This window comes from Trichosurus vulpecula, chromosome 4 (assembly GCF_011100635.1).
Source record: "Trichosurus vulpecula isolate mTriVul1 chromosome 4, mTriVul1.pri, whole genome shotgun sequence".
NCBI lineage: Eukaryota > Metazoa > Chordata > Mammalia > Diprotodontia > Phalangeridae > Trichosurus > Trichosurus vulpecula.
The window spans coordinates 431,309,044-431,332,628 of record NC_050576.1 but is presented as its reverse complement, the minus strand read 5'-3'; the positions used below and the strand labels follow the sequence as shown (position 1 = coordinate 431,332,628).

The 23,585-nt window shown below is 45.8% G+C and overlaps 1 protein-coding gene across 2 annotated transcripts in view; it reads right to left on the bottom strand.

Moving 5' to 3' along the window:
• Window positions 1-16,279, bottom strand: part of FARP2 (FERM, ARH/RhoGEF and pleckstrin domain protein 2) — a 109,641-nt gene extending 93,362 nt beyond the window's left edge. Inside the window, exons 1-2 of one of the 2 annotated variants that reach the window (XM_036754571.1) lie at window positions 16,154-16,279; window positions 7,355-7,586 (exon numbers count right to left, since the gene is read on the bottom strand). In XM_036754571.1, the coding sequence (XP_036610466.1) occupies window positions 7,355-7,558 (204 nt within the window). In that variant the 5' untranslated portion in view covers window positions 7,559-7,586; window positions 16,154-16,279. The remainder of the gene's footprint in view (window positions 1-7,354; window positions 7,587-16,153) is intronic. The other variant, XM_036754570.1, reaches the window with a different exon arrangement.
• Between the last annotated feature and the right edge of the window lie 7,306 nt (window positions 16,280-23,585).

Genomic DNA, 23,585 nt, shown 5'->3' with positions numbered 1-23,585 from the left:
CTCAAGCATGTTTAGTTTCAGGAAACAGTGGCACAACCAAGTGTGGACAGATAAGAAGACAGTATAAGATCACAGACCTAGAACTGGAAGGAATCCTAGACTATCTAGTCCAAATCCCTCTTTTTATAGATGAGGGAACTGAGACCCTGAAGAGACGAAAAGATTTGCTTCCAGAAATTCAGGTAGCAAGTGTCAGAGATTTGAATCCAGGTCCTTGGACTCCAGAGACAGTTTTATTTGCACCTGACCACACTGCCTCTATCTAAGGGTCTGGGCTGGAGGCATAACTTGGCAGTCATTTGCATAAAGGGCAGCTGAAGCTGTAGATATGAATACACTGTCTGTGCCAACATGGCGAGAACACAAAAGGTCAAGAATTCGAAATTGAACAACATGCATTTTTAGGAAATGGGAAGAGAAAGAAAGGCCAGAAGGAGAGGAGAGTGAAGAAGAGAGAATTCAACATCAATGCAAAGGTTAAGGAGAATGAGGCCAGAGAGAAGGCTGTTTGAGCAGGGGATGTGCTGACCTTTGAAAGTTCACGGGCCGGCTGCAGGGTGTGTTCAAGGAGAGATGGAAGCAGTAAATATAGAACAGTCCTTTTTAAAAGTTTGGCAAGGAAGGAAAGCAAGCCAAAATGCTTGATAAACTGCACAAGATGCTTTTTGTTGTAGCAGAATGTTTTTCTTTCAGAAATTACCTTCACAATCTCCAGAAATTTAACTGCTATACTTCTTTGCAGAGTTAACATGTGAAAGACTTTGGACCTACTGATGAAAAGGGAAAGCACCAGACACATACCAACCCCCTCTACTTCTTTTTCTAAGGCCCTCTTTTTTTTTTTTTTGCTTCAACTATTCCTTCTGGGAAGAGGTAGAAGGAAGGAGAGAGAGAGGGGAGGAGGGGAGGAGATATAAGTGGTTTGGGAGTTGAGACGTTTGTGCTTGGACATGGCTGAAGGATAATTGCTACCTGCCAGCAAAATAAAAGAAATTATACACAGGGCTCCCCTTGGCTTTGGCTTTGCAACACACAGAAACTTAAGTGAAGAATTCAGTTTGAGAGAGAGATGGGGGATGAGAGAGAAAACGGGGATGGGGGTGAGGAGATGAAGATGAAAGAGGGGAGGATGAGGATGGAGGTGAGGATGGAGATGAGGACAAGGATGGGGTGGTGAGGATAGGGGGAGGAGATGAGGATGAGAGAGGATGAGGATGGGGGTGAGGATGGGGGAAGGAGGTGAGGATGGGGGAAGGAGATGAGGATGGGGGAGAAGATGGGGAGGATGAGGATAGTGGGGGGAGATGAGGATGAGAGAGAGGATGAGAGAAAGGACAAGGATGGGGGGGAGATAAAAATGGGGGGAGGATGAAGATGAGAGGGCATCTGTTATGGGAGTATGTGCAACCAGAGTTAACAAAGGCTGTTTCTAGAAAACCTCACCTAGAAATCTGACTATCCATTGACTATCCATTGATATCATGTGTTCAAATTTGTACCTAACTCTGTGCAGACCGGTGTAGTGTGATTCCCTTCTCTTCATTTTGCTTTAATGTCTTCCTCACTAGCCAGAATTACTTTACAGCACCTTTGAGTCTCTATTCATTCTCTCTTTTCTTCCTCTCTCTCGGCAGATGTTCCTCCATCTCCAGCTCCATTTTTATCTCTGTCTCCTCTCCCCTCTCTAAGAATAAAAATATCCAAATTTCTATCCTGCACCACCCAACGTTGCCACATCCTTGGGCAGCAAAGTTCAAGTGAGACACCAAGTCCCCCAAACAAAATAGCACGTTTTGAAAAGCCATGGTAGGATTAAATAATGTTTATACTAGAAATGTTAACTAGCATTCTTAAAAAAAACACATACCTCTATTATCTTCAAATTTTAGATGCTGAATTACTAACTTTCTCTTCTGAGGGCAGACAAAAATAAGTTCTAGGGCAATTTATTTGCCTTACTTAAGATCTTCATGTGGTAGGGATGGCAAACATCTGGCCATGATTCTGTCTGGAATTCTGACTATTTCTTCCAGGACTAAAAACATCAGATGCTGAATCAGCTCAAAAGAAGCTAAAGAACTCCAAGAACACTCCTAAGATTCAGAATTCATCCGTCCTGCTACTTGTCACATACTTAAACTGGTAAGACTTTTACAGCTAATCAAATCACAATAAGGCCTGAGACAAAAAAGGGAGTAGAAAACAGAACAAAAGCAGCTTGGGGTTGGGAGCCCCACCCTTGGCTGGGGAAGTCATACTTGAAACTGTCACTCCTAGTGTATCACACAGGAAGACTGAACACTTGGAGAGTTTACTCCAAACTGCTCCCATGAATCTCTAGGCACGACTTTCTCAATGGCATTAATATTTAAGAAAACTCAAAATAATGGCTCCCAATAGACACATCCCAAATATGTCCATTTGCACTTGGAGCCAGGAACTAGGTTATCATGTTCTAATCTTCAGAACTGTCACCAAATAACTCTCCATCCCAAAGGAAAGTCTCACAGAAGCCTGACGATACACCTCTCATTTAGGGATGGTGTTGGGTCTTTCTTTCACACGTGACCAAGGCTTCAAACTCAAAGCATTATGAACACATATCTTTAAACCACAGGAAATCACAACCTGATATACAAGCTTCCAAATTACTTCCTTTATGACTCTGAAAAAATACTATCGAGGTTTGGAGCCAGTTTCCTGATTTCAAAACCACAGAATTCAGTCAAGTGTATATAAATCAGGCTTTATTAGCACCAACAACTGGCCCCTGACCACAAATAGCTAAAAACTGCACCCAGCCATTTCAAATTTCATTTAAGGTCAAGGTAAAATCAAGATATAGTCACAAATCCAGCTTCCCTGAACATTCCAACCTACTGATGTCCCTCCCTGGCCTTGTTTTCTTCAGACCATATACAGGTCACATCCCATTAGAATAAATACCCACATAAGAAAAAAGTCACCTACTGCAACTCCCAACTACCACCAAGCATCATAAATTGTTACTCTGTGGTTAGTTATCAGATTCAATAAGTACATGTCTAAAAGTTACAGGTGGGCAAAAAATCCTGGGTATCTATAGAATTGAGAAATAAGAGATAGAGGTTTAATAGATGTAACATCCAGAGAAAGTCTAAGTGCAAATTTTCAAATGAAAAATATACTTTAAAAAAACTTTAAAAGGCTTTGGTAAATTGCTTATCCAGAAGATGCTACCAAGAGTTGACACTTACACAGCACATTCAGATCTGCAAAGTCTGTCACATCTCTCCCTCTCATTTCAACCTCATAATAATGATAGGTTGATATACTCAAGTATTACTGTTACCAAAATTACTTTTCCCAAAGTGAATTCCCTAAAAACCCGGGACCAACCCCGAGCACTCAATAAACTCCTGTGGCTGCCTATGACCTGGCTGGCCTTCAAAGACCTGCAGAGCCCAGACTCCCCAGTGTTCTTACACCTTCTACATGGCTTCTCTTACTCTGGACTCTGTGATGCTGGACTCCATGCAGTTCTTCATCTCTAGCTCTCTTCCACACCTAGAATGCTCTCTCTCCTCATCTCAACTTCCTGGCTTCCCAGTTAAAATCCCACAGCTTCCTGGCTTCCCAGTTAAAATCCCACAGGCTACAGGAAGTCTTCCTCTCTTAATTCCCTCTTAGTTCTAGTGTCTTCCCTCCATGACTCCCATTTCTCCTGTTTGTTACGTAGCTTTTTACATGTTGTCTCCTTATGACAGTGAGCTCCCTGAGGTGACGGACTATTGTCTTTTACCATTTTTTATATCCACAATGGCTGGCATAGAGTAGGTACATAATAAATGCTTACTGAATGACTGACCATTTGACAGGTGAAAAAATTAAGGCTCAGAGAAGTTAATTGACTTGTCCATGGACACACAGCAAGAAACCATCAAAGGCAGGTGAGACGCAGCCTGTCTCTCCAGACTTCCAAATCAGCATGATTCCAATGATGCCAGGCTGATTTCCATAACAGACTAACTTTGAAATTCCTCCCCAATCTCACCTTTCAAAATTATTGAATGAGGGAAAGTGAAAAAAGAGTACAGAACAAGAACCCTGACTCTTTTCAAAGTAGGCTCCAAAAAAGCTTATGTGTACACACCAATAGGGACAGCTAGGTGGCACAGAGGATTGACAGCCAGACCTGAAGTCAGGAAGACTCATCTTCCTGAGTTCAAATCTGGCCTCAGACACTTACTAGCTGTGTGACCCTAGGCAAGTCACTTAACCCTGTCTAGCTCAGTTTCCTCATCTGTCAAATGAGCTGGAGAAGGAAATGGCAACCCACTTCAGCGTCTCTGACAAAAGAACCCCAAACGGGGTCACAAAGAGTTGGATATAACTGAAAACGTCTGAACAACAACATGGCAATAATGGATTAGGTTAGGTATTTACTAAAAGCAAAGCCCTGACCCATCTCTCAGTTTACTTGGGACCACAGATCTAGTAGGAAGGGACCTTGAAGGACATCCAGAGAGGGGAAAGCACTATACTAATGTATGTGAGAGGACTGGAGCCGGCAAGGGCCTCTGGGGGCATCTAGCCCAATGACCTCATTTCAGAGACAAAGAAACTGTGGCCAGGAGAAGGTGACGGACTTGCACATGATCACCAAGTACATGGCAAAGGTGGGATGTGAACCAGATCCTCTGCCTGCAGAGCCAGGCTCCTTTCATAAAACATAACAAGGGAACAAGGAGCATTTCATTTGGGGCTGGCCCTAAGTACCTTGTCCTTAGTAAGCATACAAACACTTTCTGAATTGAATTATTTACCTTTGAAAACTTTATCAAACATCTCTGTCAACGTTTCAATTCTAAGCACAATTTCTTTTCTCATAGTTTGCTTCCTAATGTCCACCAACATATGGAAGGCACCAGCTAAACAGAGCCTGGAGTCCTAGGGTGCGGACACACCAAACACCTGCTGCTTCATGGAGGGTCACAACAAAACTCAGGATACTTTGAGGCCTTTTAAGGTTTGCAAAGCGCTTAAGCCTTTCACAACAATTGGGAATTGGTGTAAATCAAATTCAGTAATATTGTCATTTTTATTACATTGATATGTATCAAACATGAATGCTAAATATGCCTCCATTTCATTAAATTGTTCTATATTTTGTTAAGGAAAAGAAATTATTGGAAATTGGGGCAAATTCTTCTTCACTATTCCGAATAAAAGGCACTTTCAAGGCTTCTAAGGAAAAACCACCTTTTCCATCTTGAATAGTAATATCTGATAACCAAGTGTTATCATTATCGCACGCAGACATTGGCTCAACAGCTTCTCCCAGAGCAAACCCTCTAGCGTCCAGACTGGTAGAAAAAGCCCCTCTGTTCTAAGGGCAGGGCTTCTGGCAGAGGTCTGAGAGGGGCAGATCTGACTCCGCCTTCTGACATACCCTACCAGGCAAGAAGCAGCCTCTCACTCCCAGGCCAGTGGCCCTCCTCACGCCAGCGAGTAAATCAAGAGTAAAGCAAGGGACAGGAGGCAGCTGAGTTCAGGGATTTGGAATCTCAGTGTTTTCAAGAGGTAAAACCATGTGGGTGACTTAGCTATCTATCTAGCAAAGCATCAAAGAGCTAACTTGGTTAGATGAAATTCCTGAATTTCTGCCAAACTTTGCCATTTACATGAAACAACTCAATTATCTTGAAGTTTGATGAACAGAGGTGATAAAGCCTCAAGCCCACAAGGTCTCTATGTATTTGGAAATCTGCACAGAAATAAATACCACCTCCTGAAAAGTCACTCCAGCCAGATATAAGCCACAGCACAAGCCAAGGGAGTCTCTCTGGAGAGTTCTAGATTGCTTATGATCTAGATAACCTACACCTGGGCTTTTTTTCCTCTTCCTACTAAGAGTTTTCATTAATTAGAGGTGAACAAGAGAAGAAAAACCAGACTAACCTGCAAGTAAGCTTAAGGTCACATAATAAAAAACCAAATCAGGAACGTTACCTCATCTGCTAGAATACAAAACAAACATGGGATGGCACTTAAGGTCACAGAGATCTCGAGCCAGAAGGGTCCTTAGACATCAGCCAATCGAACCCCCTCATTTTCAGGAGAGGAAATTTCAGCCCAGGTCACCCAGTGCCAGCATCTGAACCCAGCTTTTTTGACTTTCAATTAAGGGCTTTGTGTCAGGACTGTCTGGATGCGGGCAAAAGCATCTCTGGGGAAGCAATGAGACCTGAAGCCTGTTTCAGATAGAGCTAACAGGGTCTCAAAGTGTTCTGTACAAAGGGCTTTGTGTCCATTACTTCAGTTTAGCTTCACACACCACCCCCCACCCAACCATCCCCACCCTGAGCACTGAGTCACCCAGCACTCCAATCCTCATTTCACAGATCTGTCCCACAGACTCCCAGAGCCAGAAGCAGGCCTTGAACCCTGATCTTTCTGCCAGCATTCAATCCACTTCCATCACTCTGGGCCTCTCAAAGCAACAGGGAGTCACACTCCCGGATGTAAGGCAATTCCTGATAATCCCAATTACCTTTACAACAGTAGAATGAAGCTTAATTGTCAGTTCAAATCTCTTTTGCCAGCATTAAAAGAACACATCCCCAGCCTCTGCTCTAACAGCTCTGAAGCCGGCCAAAGGCAAGTGGGCCTTTCAACAACTCAATTAGATCCAGCACATGGATGGGAGAAGCCTCAAGAGCTGATTCTAAAAGTGTCCCTTCTCCTGAGGCTACAACCCAGACCCTGAGGGAGCAGCAGCACATTCCAAGGCCATTCCTACTCTTCCAATTCTCTTCTACGGTACAATCAGCCCTTCTCTTTACTCCTCCAGACAAGCTCCTGGAGATAGAAACTTCTTTAGGATTCCACCCATGTCCCAAGATCAAAGACACCTCAGTGTGACCTTCTAAAAGCCATTTTAAAAACTTGAGAAAAAGAGCTCGTTCAGCTGTGACAGCATTCAATAAATAAGAATAATTTCCTTTTTCAACCCTCTGGGATCCATGATCATCTCTGATGATAGAGGGAGCAACACAAACCTTCCAAAGCAGCTAGCTGACACTCACCCCCAGACGAGCACCTAGAGGCTGCTGATTCACGTAACAATTCTATCCATTAGTTCTATAGCATTCTGATGACATATGATCAAACAGTTACGATAAAGAACTGGAAAAACAGAGAAGAGTGCGGAAAAGACGCTTCTAGGTTTGTCCTTTCAGGTTTTCCAGGCACTTTCACATCTGTATCACCAAAGGTTACTCCTCCCATCCAACAACAACAAAGCCTACAAACCCTTAAGCAACAGAAAAGCAGCACCCTGTCACTGCCAACCCCCCCCCCCCACCACTCTCACCTCCACATGGAGTATCTCAATAGCATTGTCCAACAACTTGACTTTGATAGCAAGGTCTTTTTCTTGCAGTTTGGCAGACGTCTTCGCCATGGCTGAGGACAGGCTTTGCCCTGGCTCCAGGGTGCTGACTCCAGTGTGATTCAGGCCCCCCAAGCGGCTTCCTGGAGTCTCCAGGACTCTATAAGTTCCTTCAATTTCCCCCATGATTCAACAGCAAGGAGTAGAGAAATCACTAAAAGAAAGGGGGGGAGGGAGAAAACACCAGAATACCTAATTACTATGAGGACCAAATATCATATATATTTTCCTTACATCCAGTGCTCTCTCTCACCTTAGCTCGCACCAAAATGATGAGTCCCCTCCAGCCTCCCCAGTACCTGGTAAGCTCCAGGGACTGAATTGCTTCTCCCTCTATATTCTCAGCGCATGTAGCACAGCACTTTAAAAATTGTTTGTCATGGTCCAGCTGCTGTAGAGAACAACTTGGAACTAGGCCCAAAGGACTATAAACTGCACATACCCTCTGACCTAGCAATACCACCACTACAGTGGTCTGCATCTCAAAGAGATCAACCAAAAGGGAAAAGGTCTTACATGGACACAAATATGTACAGCAGCTCTTGTTGAGGTGGCAAAGTACTGGAAATTGAGGCGATGCTCATCAAGTGGGGAATGGCTGAACAAGTTGTGGTATATGAATATACTGGAATACTACTGTTCAATAAGAAATGATAAGGATAGACTCAGAAAAACCCAAGAAGACCCATATGAACTGATGCAAAAAGAAGTGAGCAGAACGAGAACACTGTACAGTCATAGCAATATTATACAGAGAATGAACTGTGAAAGACTTAGCTACTCTGACCAATTCAATGACCTACAACTGTTCCAGAGGAAAAATGCTATCCACTTCCAGAGAGAGAAATGATGAACTCTTGAGTGTAAAGTGAAGCTTATTTTCCCCACTTACTTCATTTTTCTTTCCCCCATCGTTTTTATTTGTTTTGCAGCCTGGCTAATATGGAAATATGTTTTGTAGCACTTTATATGTATAACGGGTATTGTATTGCTTGCCTTCTCAATGGGTGGGGTATACTGGAGAGAGGGGGAGAATTTTGAACTCAATTTAAAAATGAATATTAAAAAAATCAAATTGAGAAGCACCCAAAGTTATAAGCATAGAATATTCAAGTAACCACCTTAAGAAGTTTCTTCATCGTTTGTCAAGGACACATTATCTATATATCTACAGAAAATAAGTCATATGCGATTGTTATGCAAAAAAGGTTTGTTGTGATTATAAATGCATGTGAGGCTTATGAAGCATTCTTGGGACATCTGTTCTTACAAAGAATACAAAAGAGAAAACAGATACACAAATATTAATGAATAACCCCAATCTGCCCTCCCTATAATTTTATAGTGCACACATTTTAGCTTATCTTCTTTAAACAGACCCAAAGTATTCATGTCTGTCAACCTTAAAATATTTTAAGTGTTACATTTTGCCCTGTTCCAGGTGACATAACTGAATGTGGATTCCCCTCTTTGCCAAAGGGGAGGTAACACATAAATGTGTTTATACATATACTGCCCCCTCCCCAACCTTAACTGGGTTGATGATGCTAAGTCAGAAGCATTTATAGAAATACCTCCCATCTCTAGGCTGCCTATAAGGAAGGAGAATTCTATTCAAAGTAGGAAAGCTCCCCAAAATTATTCTACCCAGGGCCAAGAAAAGGGAAAGAATTGACGACGTTCTCTGCATTAAATTTTGTGATTAAAGTCATGTCACTGGCTTCCCATCCCACCCCCAACCCCAATTCTTCCAGTTAAGTTTTCAAATGGGGCCACTGGATGATTCTGTTCACTTAGGCACTGGATCACACCTCTGGTCATAAGGCACCCAATAACCACTGGACACGCTGAGCTCTTTCACCAAGTCTCAAGCACCCTCCAAAGTAGATAACCTGTCAGCAGTCCTCACTAGCTTCTTTAATACCATCATACTCTTGATGAAACCAAGATTTTAGCTTTTCATCTTGACTTGATTTTTACTCCAACCCTTAACTTGGATCTCACTTCACTCACTCAATCAACAAATACTTATTTCAAGATTATGCCAGGTGCTGGAGGCAGAAAGAGTAAAATAAAACAATACCTGCCCTCAAGGGGGCTACACTCTATGAGAGAAACAAGTACAGAACCTAAGTAAATATCAAATAAAGCAAGGTGATCTGGGGAGGGAGAAGCTCTTTGGGGGCGCAGCCCGAGCATTTACCTTACACCATGCAAGCACCCAGCAGGTGCTTCCTACTTTCTGACTAGATAGTGTCAGTACTAAGCGGTTATGTATTCAACATCCATCTGGGCATGCTACAGCAGAAACACAGTTTCTAAACAGCTTTCATGTTCAAAGATTTCACTAACACAGAAACAGAGCCCCCAGAAGACATTTACAAAGAAAAGCTCTGGCTTGAGTCCCTGTGTGCTCTCTCCGAATGAGTCCTGTCACTAGAAGCTCCCGGGCCGTTCACTGGGATCTGCTAAGCCCTTCAGGTGACAGAGCTGAGCAGGACAGTGACAGATAAAGCTTCCTGAAGGGCCCTCAGCAGAACAGGGGAAGTAAACTAGCCACACAAAGATCTGTCTTTCTCTGGGAGCTAAGCTGTTCTGAGACAGAGGTAAGAAAGGCTTTGTTGTGGGTGAAAAGAGAGCCCACTCACAATGGAGTTGGGACAGATGAGTTTGCATCCTTTCAAGTGCTTACTGTGAGCCATATGCTGAGCACTGGGGGTACAAAGGCAAAAGACAATCCTTGCTCTCAAGAAACTCCATCTAATGAGGTGCAAACAATTATGTATAAATAAGTTATGTATGAGATAAACTGGGGATAATCAACTGAGGGAGGACACCAAGTTAAAGGGGGTTGAGAAAAGCTCCCTGTCCAAGGTGGCATTTTAGGTGGGACTTGAAGGAAGCCTCGGAGGGCAAGAGGCAGAGATGAGGATGGAAAGCGTTCCAGGCACAGGGTGAGGGACAAAGGCCTGGAGCCCAAAGGTGGAGGGTCTTGTTCTCTGTCACTGAGCCAACACAGGGATGAGATGAGGATGAAAGGGGGGATGACTTAGTAAATGTGGAATACTCTTTTCTCATTAGCCCATCAACTAAACTAACAAACTTCACTTTCAAAGTATATTGTACACTAAAGCTAAACCTTCTAGAGTTTCCCAGTCCCTTCTAAAAGCAAAATTCAATCCAAGTAAGTTTCATCTAACCCAAGGGTTCTGAACCTGCAGTTCATGAACTTGGTTTTTTAATAGTCTGACGACTGTATTTCAAAAGCAGTGGTTCCCTTTGTAATGTTTTACTTTATGTATTTAAAAACACTATTCTGAGAAGGGATCCCGGGCTTCACCAGCCCACTATCCAAGGGGTACCAAAGAAAAAGGTGAAGCTCATTCTTCTCCAGCCAGAAACATTGTGGGCAAAAGCAACCCTGGGGCTCTTCTATTTCCAAGATGATGACACATAAAAACAACAAATAAATGACTGCAGGTTCTCATCATCCTCATTATCTTCATTAGCTCCTGTTTCTGTAGCACTTTCAGGTTTACTAAAGCCTTTCCCCACAAACACCCTGCAAAGTTTGTATCGTCCCATTCTGCAGGTGAGGACACTCAAGTTCAGAGAGGATATAAGACTTGCCCAGGGTCATACAGTTAGTCTATGTCAGAGCCAAGATGGAGACCACCACTCATTCCATAACACCATGCAGAAAATGAAACTGAACCAGTGAAAGGCTCTGCTATCGCGTGCGAAACAGTTTGTTTTCCAATACCATCCAGCAATGATTTGGCAGCAACTTTCCTTTCAATATTTACTTCAGCTTTAAGATAAGAAAAGCTAAAAAATAAATACCTAAGGAAATGCACAGAAACAGAAAACATATGCTGGAACCTTAAATGGTGGTGCATTAAAAAAAGCCTGTTAACACATACGCTAAAGAAGTTGGCTCTGACACTCCCTATAAAAATGGGAGCAGCTCTCACTTTTCTGCACTTCACAGTTTACAGTTTTTTCTAAAAATTTTTAAAAATCACTGAGTAGTAGATATTAATATTAAATTAACTAAAGTACTATCTTCCTCAACTGCAAATGAGAGACTAGAGGCTGGAGATGGAGAGCGGCTAAGCCAGAGTCCCAACTCAGGATCAGGTCTTTCCAATTATAGCCCCCACTGGCAAAAACTGCACTGAAGGCAGGCCCTGATCACCTTCGAAAAGGAGACCAAAAAAGAAATCATGAGCTTCTGGGTCCTAAATACTGCCTTTCCAAGTAGGCTATCTATGCAGAAAGGTAGATACAAGTAACTAACACAAAAAGCAAGAATATAGAGCCTATAGATATAGAGTAACCTAAGTTTTCAATCAGACTTGATCAAATCAAACATTCCCAGGGCTTTATTACATTGTATTTCAGGTATCCTCCCACCCTTGTAGATTTATGTGGCTCCTATGAGATCAGGGCATATTTATATGACAAGGCTGCACCTTCTTTCTTATCATAGTTTTCTTGTTAGACATTTCTACAATCCTCAAAGCTCAAACGTGAGCATCCCAACAACTGGAGGATCCAGGCACCATGAGTGTTACTGTTCCAATCTACAGATGAGAAGACTGACACAGACTGAGTGAGCCACCCAATATCATCCAGCTGAGTGAGGGGCTGGGGGGGGAGGGGTGTTCCTGAATGCTACTCATTTCTGTCCTCTATCCACTATGCCAGAAGGCAGAGATGAACACAACAATAACTTCATGAATACACATTTTCAGAAATATACTCTACGTTAATTTTGGAAAACAGTTTTATACAAAATCTCTTGCTCTGTTCTTCTCTGAGAGGGAGATGCCCCTCACCAGGTCTGCCTCTTTCCTGCCACTCTCACGGTTCCTGTCCCACTGTGGGAGGTATTTGGCTGATTTGTCTCCTGTCTACCCTCCTGGTGACAAGTTACTCGTCAGCATTTTGCGTCTACAGCCTACATCCTTGTTTATAACATTCCTAAGCCTAAGTAGTTTCTAGGCCACTAAATGGCTAAGGAGTTTATATCAAAGGAAGATACAGGGGGAAAAAACCACCAGATGCTAGCCTGAGGCCAGGAAAGAGAGATACATGAAGAGCAGCTGACCCAGTGGCCAGGGCAGGGGCAGAGTCACAAGCAGGAAAAAAGGGCCCAAAATAAGTGAAGCCAACCACAGTTATTTAAGTGCTCAACAACATAAGCTCAGAATTGGATCAGAACTTGATTCTTCCCTTGCCCTGCAAGTTAAGGGGAAGTTTCAGGCCACTTCTCCGGGCACTGCTGTGCCTTGGGGACCTGGTACCTCTCACTGGAAAGCATCACAAGTCAGCCTTTCCTCTCAGAACATGACAATACCAAAGTATCTAACAAAACGGAAGGAAAACGGGAAAAGGGCAACACAAGACTGGGAGGAAAACAGAAAGACAAGAATAAAAGAAAAAAGAAAAACAGGGTTATTTTATTCTAAGTTAGGAACAAAATCCATCCCTGCCAATTCTACTTCATTTATAGCACCAAAAATAAGTCCCATAAAATTGTGTACCCCATCACCACCATGCCATGACAGGGCTGAATGGACTGCAGAGGCAAGAAGAATCTCAGGCCAAGGTTAAATCCCCTTGTAAAAGTCCAAAGAGAACCAGGATCTGGGAATTTGGCAGTTCTGTTAAGTCAACAAGCACTTATTAATTGCCTACTGTATTCCAGACACTGTTGGAGGACACAACCAACTCAGTCCTCATGACACTCAAGAGTCTTCTGATTGATTACAGAAGTGTAAGTTGCATAGACTTGATCCTCCACCATTACACAATTTCCCAAGCACTAAAAACAACAGGGGTTCCATCAAAGCAGAGATAAGCAAGTATTTATTTCCCAAATGTATTGGGCTTGAGAGCTGAAAGATGCTTCCTAGTTCCACGGCCCTGGGCAAATCACTTGGCCTCTCCTGGCCTCCTCCTCTGCAAAATGAGGGGGCTGGATTCAATGACCTGTAAGATTCCTTAACGCTCCAACTCTACCCACTCTCTGCTTGTATGATCCACACCAAAGCCACCAAAAAGGAAAGGCCAAGCAGCTTCCCCTCTACTGGTCATCCCGCAGAAGATCATTCTCATTCATACCAAGTAGAATGGTTTCAAAAAGGATCTGGAGACGTAGGAAGGACCACCTGAACTGCCTGAAAAAACTGGAGCACGGAAGGATGAGGCACAGAGCAAGAGGAAGAAGGAAGGAAGAGATGAGCCAACCCTGTGAGCCCCTCCCCAATGAGAAGGAAGCTTCGACCTCTAAGGAAGGAGCAGCTGCTTGTCCTCAGAGCAAAGATGACAGAGGTGCTGGCAAACCCATTCAGGCCAGGTCTGGGGAAGGAGAGATGGCTTCTGGCGTAGCCTGGTGACAAGCTTCCCAAAGCTGGTTAAGCCTGGTGACTTCCACCCTCTTCTGATGAGTCACATGGACACAAATGAATCTGCCAGAGAATCTAAAAAAAAACCCATTGCTACACATCTTGAGCAAGAAACAGAATTCAATTAAAAGAGGCACAAGGTGCAAGGCACAAGGAAAAGGCCCTGGAAGCAGAGGTATTCTCATCACCTTTGATCAAAGGCTGGGGCTCCCAAACAGAAAAGCAGACGTGGGAAGGGACTGGCCATTGGGGACAAAAATGGTGCCAGAAAACAAGGTTTGGATTTGTAGAACATGGCATAAAATGTAAGCGGAATCAATTTGGGATTAACATTTGATGTCAACTTGCAAAGTCTCTAATAATAATAACAGCCAACACACACACATACTGCATTGGTAACTGAGGTGGGGCCCCAAGCAGGGCCCATGAAGGGAGGTCTGATTATATCTTCACTCCCAAGTAGGCCCAAAACCCAACTACTAGGTGCTAAGCCGACGTGGGCATGGAGCCCCCAGGGTACTAAGGGGAGTTGCTAAGGCCAGAGCCAATACTTAAGTTCTGGTGGCTCAGATGACGTTTGATGATGGCTAAAGAGTGAATAAAAAGAGAAGACAGAGCTTTTTGCTTGGGGCTCTCACACTTGGCGGTGTGCTGATGTGGAGACTCCAGGCAGATATAGTTAAGAGCCCTCCAGCTTGTAAACCCAGATGTTCGGACGTTGTTAAACTCTGGTAACTATGTTATTGAGATTTGAATCAGACAAGGTCTGTCTGTTGATGTTTGTAATTTGTTTGTGTTTGCTCTGAAGTTCAGGGTGCTGGCTTTTTCCCCTGAACTAAGTGAATGATATTTGTATGCTGGATTAAAGTAAGATTGTTAACCCCTTAACACTGCTTTCCTTACTAAAGCAGATCAAAAGAATCTGGGCTTGCAGTGTTCTGTGTGCTGGTTGTTGTTGGTTTTACACTCCCCACAGCAGCTGCTAGCCGAACTGTTCAAACACATATATACAACTGTGAGATCTGCAAAGTGCTTTACATATATAATTTCACTTAAACACCACCACAGCCCTGTGAGGTAGAAGATAAGTGTACTATCCCCATTTTACAGATAAGGAAACTGAGGCATGGAGAAGCGGTAAAGTGATTTGTCCAAGGTCACAGAGCTGAAGGAGGATTCAAACTCAGTTCTTACTGATTCCAAATCTAATATTCTATCTACTATGCCACTTGGTTATCTAGTTCTAGATTATACAATTTGTGCTGCTCAACATTTTTAATCAATTAATGGAACAAGGACATAGGTGGCAAGCTTATTAAATTTTCAACTCACAAAAAAAAATCACACTGGATGACTGAGGCAATAAAAAATTGGACCAAGTCGAAAAAGACAAAAAAAAAATGGGGAAAATGTAAATCTTATACTTGGCCTCACCTAGCTGGCAGAGTGGGATCTGAGTTCAAGTCTGAGCCTCAGACACTTGCCAGCTGTCTGATCCCAGGCAAATCCCTCAATCTGTTTGCCTCAACTGTAAAACAGGGATAATAACAGCACCTGCCTCATAAGCTGTTGTGAGAATCAAACGAAATAATATCCATAAAGTGCTAAGCACAGTGTCTGACATACAGCAGGTGCTTTATAAATGCTTATTCCCTTCCCCCTTTCCCCAATTTTATAAATACAAGATGGTGGAAGGGCCTGCCTAGTTGGGAGTGGGTGTGAATGGCCAGAAGGCTCCAAGTGTGTCAGTAGTGTGATACAGTGGCCTAGAGATCCAACACAAGCTTGGCCTACATACAATGAGAAAGGCTTAAGGTCCAAAATAAGTGAGGACACAGCCCGCTATATGCCCTCCAGGTCAGATCACATCTGAATTTCAGTGTTTAGGTCAGAGCACCATAGTTTTAAAAGGACACTGATAAGCTAGAGATGGTCCAGAAGATATGAAGGGCCTTGAGCCAAGTGGAGACTGGTAAAAGGACTGAGGCTGTATATTTGAAGAAGAGCTGTCACATGGAAGAGTAGCCTTGTTGTGCGTGGCCTTGGAGGGCAGAGTGAAGAGCAGTCTGGGCTGTGGGGGAAGGTCAAGGGACTGGTGAGAGGCCTCTTGCCAGGTAAATTGGACAGGGCATTTGTTCAGGTATGGGCTGGGCAGATCTGAGCAGACACTGTAACCATGGCAAGGGTAAAGCCTGAAAATGTACCAGTATTTGTGACAGGACCACCAGAGGACTACCTTGGCCTCTTCCCCACCTCCCCTACCCTGCTTCCTTCTCAGTTCAGTTGAATCAATTTAACAAACACCTACCATGTGCAAGGAATTGCACTGGAGGCTTTTGTCTTCAAGCAAAGGCTGGCTGTTCACTTGTCAGGCGGGCCTGCTTCACGGATGGTGCACTAGATGGCCTCTGACGTCCCTTCCAGCTCTGAGATTCTGTGATTAAATAATTGATTCACACAAACATTTTATGGGCATTTCTCACAAGCACGGCACTCTGCTTGCCAACATGGGAGACACAAGGGTGCCTCCTAGAATCTCAATTAAATAAGACATCAGAGTCATCTGGTCCAACACCCCTTAGACATTAGCCCAAAGAGGGAACCACCCAGCAGCCATGAGCAAGACCTGAGCCAGTGTCTCCCCAGCGCCTTTCCCCAGAGCCTGGCTGCCCTCACTCTGCCCTCTTAAAGTACCCATGTGCTTGAGACTGGAGATTGAGCTTGGAGAAAAACAATCTCTTGACAATTCTTCCCTCCTTTCATTTTCCCTATTATTTTTCTTTCAATGACGTCTTAAGTTTTGTTTGGTTTTTTTAATGACTGCTTCTCTCTGGGAAGTTACAGAGGTAGTAAAAGATGTATATGACCTTTCAGGATAGCGTCCAACGTTTAGGGTCAGCCGTTCCTTATGGAGACTCCCTGATTCCTCGGAATAGCTGTTTTGGGGGCTCTCAGACCTTCCCAGTTCGGATGATACAATCCCTGCCCTTCATTAATATGCTTACCAGGGGAGTGACCACATGAAACAGCAGCACTTTGTCTCTGACTTTCCTGAAACACTTCCCCAAGGCCACCAGGCAAATGCTTTGAGTCACCAAAGACCATTCCTCATCGGTCTGGAGATGGAGCTCCCTCCCCAAACCTGCCCCCTCACCTCTATCTTCTCTCACTGTGGCGATTCACTTCAACAACTTAACGAGTCAGTAAAACCAGTTTTTAAATATTAACCTTTTAAACATAAAAGTACGGTGGTTACGCTAGAATTAAGTCCTCTCACAAATTAACTTGCTATCTCATAAAACTGTCCAGTGTGAGAATTCTCCCCCTCAAATGTCATCGCTGGGGAGCTCAGGTGTATCAGCATCTAAAAAGACTCGTCAGCACAGTGCCATCCTTGCCTTGCGTCTCCCAAGCCAAACCCAGGCCAGCCTGGCAGCCTAGGGACCCACATACGGGCTTGCAAAGTGACTCCAAACCCTTCTGGAAGCAGCTGCCGGGCTCCTGGCAAGGTAGGAGGACCTGAGCGCCGGGGGTGGGAGGGGCACCAGCTGCTCCTCACACGTCTCATTTCGGGGAAAGGGAGCCCACCTGAGGGCGGCTCAAGCGACCGTAGGTGGGGGTTTGGGGGAAGCCAGCAGCCCGGAGCTGGGCATGTGGCCGGCTTTATCCCAGAGCTCAGGGGCTAAGAACGCCCCACCTCAAGGGCTCCGAGAGGAAGACGCACCTCCCAGGGCTCGGGGGCACAGGACGCCTTCCCAAGGGCTCGGGGGTGGAGGACCCCCCCCAATGGTACGGAGCCGAGGACGCCCCCACCCCCACCCCAGTCCGGTCCACAAGGGCTGGCCAGTGCCCAGGGCTAAGCGCTTCCACGGGCTGAGGAGGTAGTGGAGAGGGCAGGTCTGCAAGCTGGCATTTTCTCAAACTCGGGGAGTGGGCTCCAAAATCTCCAAACTCGCCCACAAAGCTCCGTTTGGGCACTGGGCCACGAGCGCTGGCTCGGGAGCTCTCGGGGGCTCGGTTCAAATCCTGATTAGGCACCTTAAGGGACCTCTCTGGGCCTCGCTTGTTTTTTAAAGCAGGAATGCAAGGTGCCCTGTGCCACGAAAGAGCGTAGGACTGGGAATCGGGAGCTCTGGGTTCAAATGTTGTTTCTGCGCTCCGCCCCCCCATCCGGGTGACTCCTCTCGGGGGCTCAGCCCCACCCCCACCTCTAATGTTGGACTAGATGGGCTTGGAGGAGCCTGCGATGCTGGGGGACCTCGGGGTGGGGGCGCCCCCTGATCCTATCCTGCCCGGCCCGCCCCGCCGCCCCCGCCCGGTCCGGTCAAGTCAGCCGTCACAGCAGGGTACTCACGGCGGCGGCTCCGGGAGGGGCCGGGGAGGAGGGGCGGGAGGCGCGGGAGCGCGCACGCGCAGTCTTCCCCCCCCGCCCGCGCGCCCGCGGCCCCTCCCCTCCCCCATCGCCACGGCTCGGCCCGGCCCGAGCCCGTCCGCCCGCCCACCCCTCCTCAGCCCCGGGCGACCCCTTCCTTCCCCCGCCCGGCCCTTCGTCCGCAGTCCGCTCACCCCGCCAAGCGACCCACTCCCCGCACGGCAGCCGCCGCCGCCCCACTTCCCCACGGCCGCCGCCGCCTCCGGGGCGTCCCGGTTCCCAACTGCCAACTGGCCCCTCGCGGCCGCCGCGCGGCTAGGCGCGCGCCCGGCCCCGCCCCCTCCCCCGCGGACCAGCCTCCGATTGGCCCTCCGGCACTCGGGGCGGAGACTCGCCGGGAGCCTAGCCAGGAAAAAGGAGTGCGGCCTCTGATTGGTGGGCTCCACGGGGAGAGGCAGGGCCCGGGTGCGGGGGCGGGCCAACGTCTGCGGCTCGTTGCCCGGAGTCCAGAGGCGTCCCTGGAGTGGAGCGGGCTGGGTGCGGCTACTGCGCAGGCTGCAGAACCTATCACTACCTACGCCTCGGGCCGGCTCTTCCGACGGGGGAAGAAAGGGGTTTGAGACTTCGGAGCTGTCCAACCAGCCGCTGCGCCGGGGCTGGAGCCAGAGCCGAGCCAGGGAGAAGGAGAAGAGGAGCCGCATCCATTCGGGAAGGGAGAACCGCGCCACCTGGCCCCAGCCCTGGAAGCTCTGAAGAAGAGCAGGCGCCTCGAAGGGCCCAAGCCCACGTCTTTCCCACTTGGATCCAAAGTTTGGTTTAATCGGCCAAAAGATGAGCTGAAATATAATGCAAATGGGCTGCAAGAGACAACGTCTGAGGGCAATAGGAAACCACGGCAGAAAAGCCACGGGAACTGGAGCGTGTCGTAGTCCCAGAAGGATTCCCGTACAAATACCGAGGGTAATAGGGAGCCACGGGAAGGAAACTGTGCAGACCTCCAGCTGGATCCACTCCTGCCTCTTAGTATAGCGCTCACCTCCCAGGATGGCCAGCGAGCCAGTCAATAAACATGAAGTCCCTACTATGTGTCAGGCACCATCCAGAGAGCTGGAGAAAGAAAGAAAGGACTGCGGTCCCTGCCCTCAAGGAGCTCCCAATCTAACGGGGGAGATGAACACATACATAAACGAGCCAGGGCTAGGATGAATAGGAAATAATTAAAGGAGGGAAGGTGGAAGAGTTAACAGGGAAGGTTTCCCGTAGAAGGTGGGATTTTAGTTGGGACTTAAAGGAAGCCAGAAGGAGGAGAGGAGGAGGGAGAGCTTTCCAGATAGGAAGAGAGCCAGAGAAAGTGCTCTAAGTCAGAAGACTAGGTGCCTTGTTTGTGGTACAGCCTGCATAGGAGACTGTTGGGGGAACTGTGACATCTCTTCCAGAGCCAGAGTGCTGGGGGGAGCAAGGTGTAAGACGACTGGAAAGGTAGGAGGGGCCAGGTTATGAAGGGCTCTGAATGCCAGACCCAAGGTTTTGTATTTGATTCTGGAGGGAATAGGGAGCCACGTGGGTTTATTGAGTAAGGGAGTGACATGGTGGTAGGGAGAATAAAATGAGAGAACATTTGTCAAACTCTCTACAAACCTTAAAGCTCTATATAAATACTAGTTGCTATTGTTGATTAACTGTAGGGGAAATGGGAAACCTGAGCAGGTGCTTTAAAGGCTAAAAAATAGATAGGCAGACAAAGTAGCAGAGAGCTGATCCTTGAGGCCTTTCCTGGTTCTTCTCCCTTACCCTCCATCTCCCACCTCCCCCTGCCAATGAACTTGACTTTACTTCGTGTAGAAGCAGTAGAAGTAGGGCTAGGTGGCACCGTGGTTAGAGCACTGGACCTGGAGTCAGGAAGACCTGAGTTCAAATTCATTCTCAGAGTCTTCCTAGCTGTGTGACCCTGGGCAAGTGTTGCAACAATTTGGCTAGCAGCTGTTGTGGGGGTGAAAGACCAACGCAAGCCCAACAAGAACAATGCCAGCACAGGTTCTTTTGATCTGCTTTACTAAGGAAAGTAACATTAGGGGGTTAACAATCTTACTTTAATCCAACATACAAATATCATTCACTTAGTTCAGGGGGAAAAACCAGCACCCTTTGAATTTCAGAGCAAATACAAACAAATTACAAACATACATTATAAACTGACCAAATAAAATTCACAGTTACCAAGAAACCATCAACATCTGGGTGAGCTGGGAGGCTCTTACAGCGGCTGCCCAGAGTCCCACTCCAACACTCTTCTAGCAGCGAGAGCCTCTAGGGAGAATGCCAACTTCTGTTTATATATCTTGTTCAGGGTCAAAGGTGAGTCACACATGTGACTCACCCACATGACCTAAAAGGGTCACAAAAAATGCAACTTAAACCCATGTGGTCTAAAAGCCTCTGATGTCACAAACATGTCACTCAAACCCACATAAACTAGGTTTTCCCTTGAGGCAAGGAGGTCATCAAGGACTCCTAATTTAATCAAGGAAACAAAGGCCAAACTCTTCAAGGGCACTTGATTGAATACGTGCTAAAAGTCCTCCTTAATTACCAATACAGCAAGTCACTTCACCCTGTTTGCCACATTTTCCTCATCTGCAAAACGAGCTGGAGAAGGAAATGGCAAACCACTCCAGTATCTGTGCCAAGAAAAGCCAACTGGGGTCACAAGTCAGACACAAATAAGCAACAGCGAGGGGGGAGGGGCGGAGCCAAGATGGCGGCTGGTAAGCAGGGACTGGAGTGAGCTCGGTACCGAGCCCCTCCAAAAACCTATAAAAAATGGCTCTGAACCAATTCTAGAACGGCAGAACCCACAAAACAGCAGAGGGAAGCAGGGCTCCAGCCCAGGACAGCCTGGATGGTCTCTGGGTGAGGTCTATCCCACATGGACCTGGGAGCTGGGAGCTGGGAGCTGGGAACGGAGTGGAGCAGAGCCCAGCCTGAGCGGCATGGAACATCCAGACCAGAAGCCGGGCGGAGGGGGCCCTAGCGCCCTGGATCAGTGAGCTGCGGCAGTTACCAGACACCTCGACCCACAAACACCAAAGACTGCGGAGAAGGTTAGTGGGAAAAGCTGCGGGAGTAGAAGGAGTTCGAGGTTCAGCTTCCAGCCCCGGGGGCAGCGGAGGTGGGGCAGCTACAGCTGTTGTTACTTCCGGCTCCAGGCCCACCTGGTGGGAGGAATTAAGTGGTGGATCAGAGCAGGGGTGCACAGCCTGCTGAAGATCTAAGCCCAGTTTGGGTTGGGGGTTGGGGAAGGAGCAGTGCTGGTGTGGCGGAGCTGGCACCTCCCCCCCAAACGTGGAACATAGAACTCTGTAGTCTACAAGCAGTCATACCCCACTGAAAAACTCAAAGGTCAAGCTAGTTGGCCGGGAGTATGGCCAGGCAGCGAAAACACACCGAGAGTCAGTCTCAGACCTTGCATTCTTTCTTTGGTGACAAAGAAGACCAAAACATACAGCCTGAAGAAGTCAATAAAGTGCAAGAGCCTACACCAAAAGCCTCCAAGAAAAACATGAACTGGTCCCAGGCCATGGAAGAGCTCAAAAAGGATTTGGAAAAGCAAGTTAGAGGAAAAAGTTAGAGGAAAAAATTGGGAAGAGAAATGAGAAGGATGCGAGAAAACCATGAAAAACAAGTCAATGACTTGCTAAAGGAGACCCAAAAAAATACTGAAAAATACACTGAAGAAAACAACACCTTAAAAAACAGACTAACTCATACGGCAAAAGAGCTCCAAAAAGCCAACGAGGAGAAGAATGCCTTGAAAGGCAGAATTAGCCAAATGGAAAAGGAGGTCCAAAAGACCACTGAAGAAAATACTACTTTAAAAATTAGATTGGAGCAAGTGGAAGCTAGTGACTTGATGAGAAATCAGGATATTATAAAACAGAAACAAAGGAATGAAAAAATGGAAGACAATGTGAAATATCTCATTGGAAAAACCACTGACCTGGAAAATAGATCCAGGAGAGATAATTTAAAAATTATTGGACTACCTGAAAGCCATGATCAAAAACAGAGCCTAGATACCATCTTTCACAAAATTATCAAGGAGAATTGCCCTGATATTCTAGAGCCACAAGGCAAAATAGAAATTGAAAGAATCCATCGATCACCTCCTCAAATAGATCCCAAAAAGAAATCTCCAAGGAATATTGTTGCCAAATTCCAGAGCTCCCAGATCAAGGAGAAAATACTGCAAGCAGCCAGAAAGAAACAATTTGAATATTATGGAAAAACAATTAGGATAACACAGGATCTGGCAGCTTCTACATTAAGAGATCGAAGGGCTTGGAATGCGATATTCCGGAAGTCAATGGAGCTAGGATTAAAACCTAGAATCACCTACCCAGCAAAACTGAGTATCATGTTCCAAGGCAAAATATGGATTTTCAATAAAATAGAGGACTTTCAAGCTTTCTCAGTGAAAAGACCAGAACTGAATAGAAAATTTGACTTTCAAACACAAGAATCAAGAGAAGCATGAAAAGGTAATCAAGAAACAGAAATTGCAAGGGACTTACTAAAGTTGAACTGATTTGTTTACATTCCTACATGGAAAGATGATGTGTATGATTCATGAGACCTCAGTATTAGGGTAGTTGAAGGGAATATGCATATATACGTATATATATGTTTATGTATATATATGTGGGTGTATGTATGTATATATCTATGTGTCTATGTATGTATGTGTATATATATGTGTATATATATATGTGTATATATATATATATATATGTAAAAGAGAGAGAGTAGACACAGGGTGAGCTGAAGATGAAGGGAAGATATCTAAAAGAAATAAAATGAAATTAAGGCGTGAGAGAGAGGGAGATAGGGAGAGATAGAATGGGGTGGATTATCTCGCATAAAGGTGGCAAGAGGAAGCAGTTCTATGGAAGGAGGGGAGAGGGCAGGTGAGGGGAGAATGAGTGAATCTTGCTCTCATCAGATTTGGCCTGAGGAGGGAATACCATACATACTCAGTTGAGTATCTTACCCCACAGGAAAGAAGAGGGAGGAAGATAAAAAAAATAAAAGGGGGGATGATGGAGGAGAGGGCAGATGGGGGTGGAGGTAATCAAAACAAACACTTTGGAAAGGGGACAGGGTCAAGGGAGAAAATTCAATAAAGCGGGATGGGTTGGGAAGGAGCAAAATGTAGTTAGCCTTTCACAACATGAGTATTGTGGAAGGGTTATACGTAATGATACACATGTGGCCTAGGTTGAATTGCTCGACTTCTTAAGGAGGGTGGGTGGGAAGGGAAGAGGGGAGAGAATTTGGAACTCAAAGTTTTAAAAACAGATGTTAAAAAAAA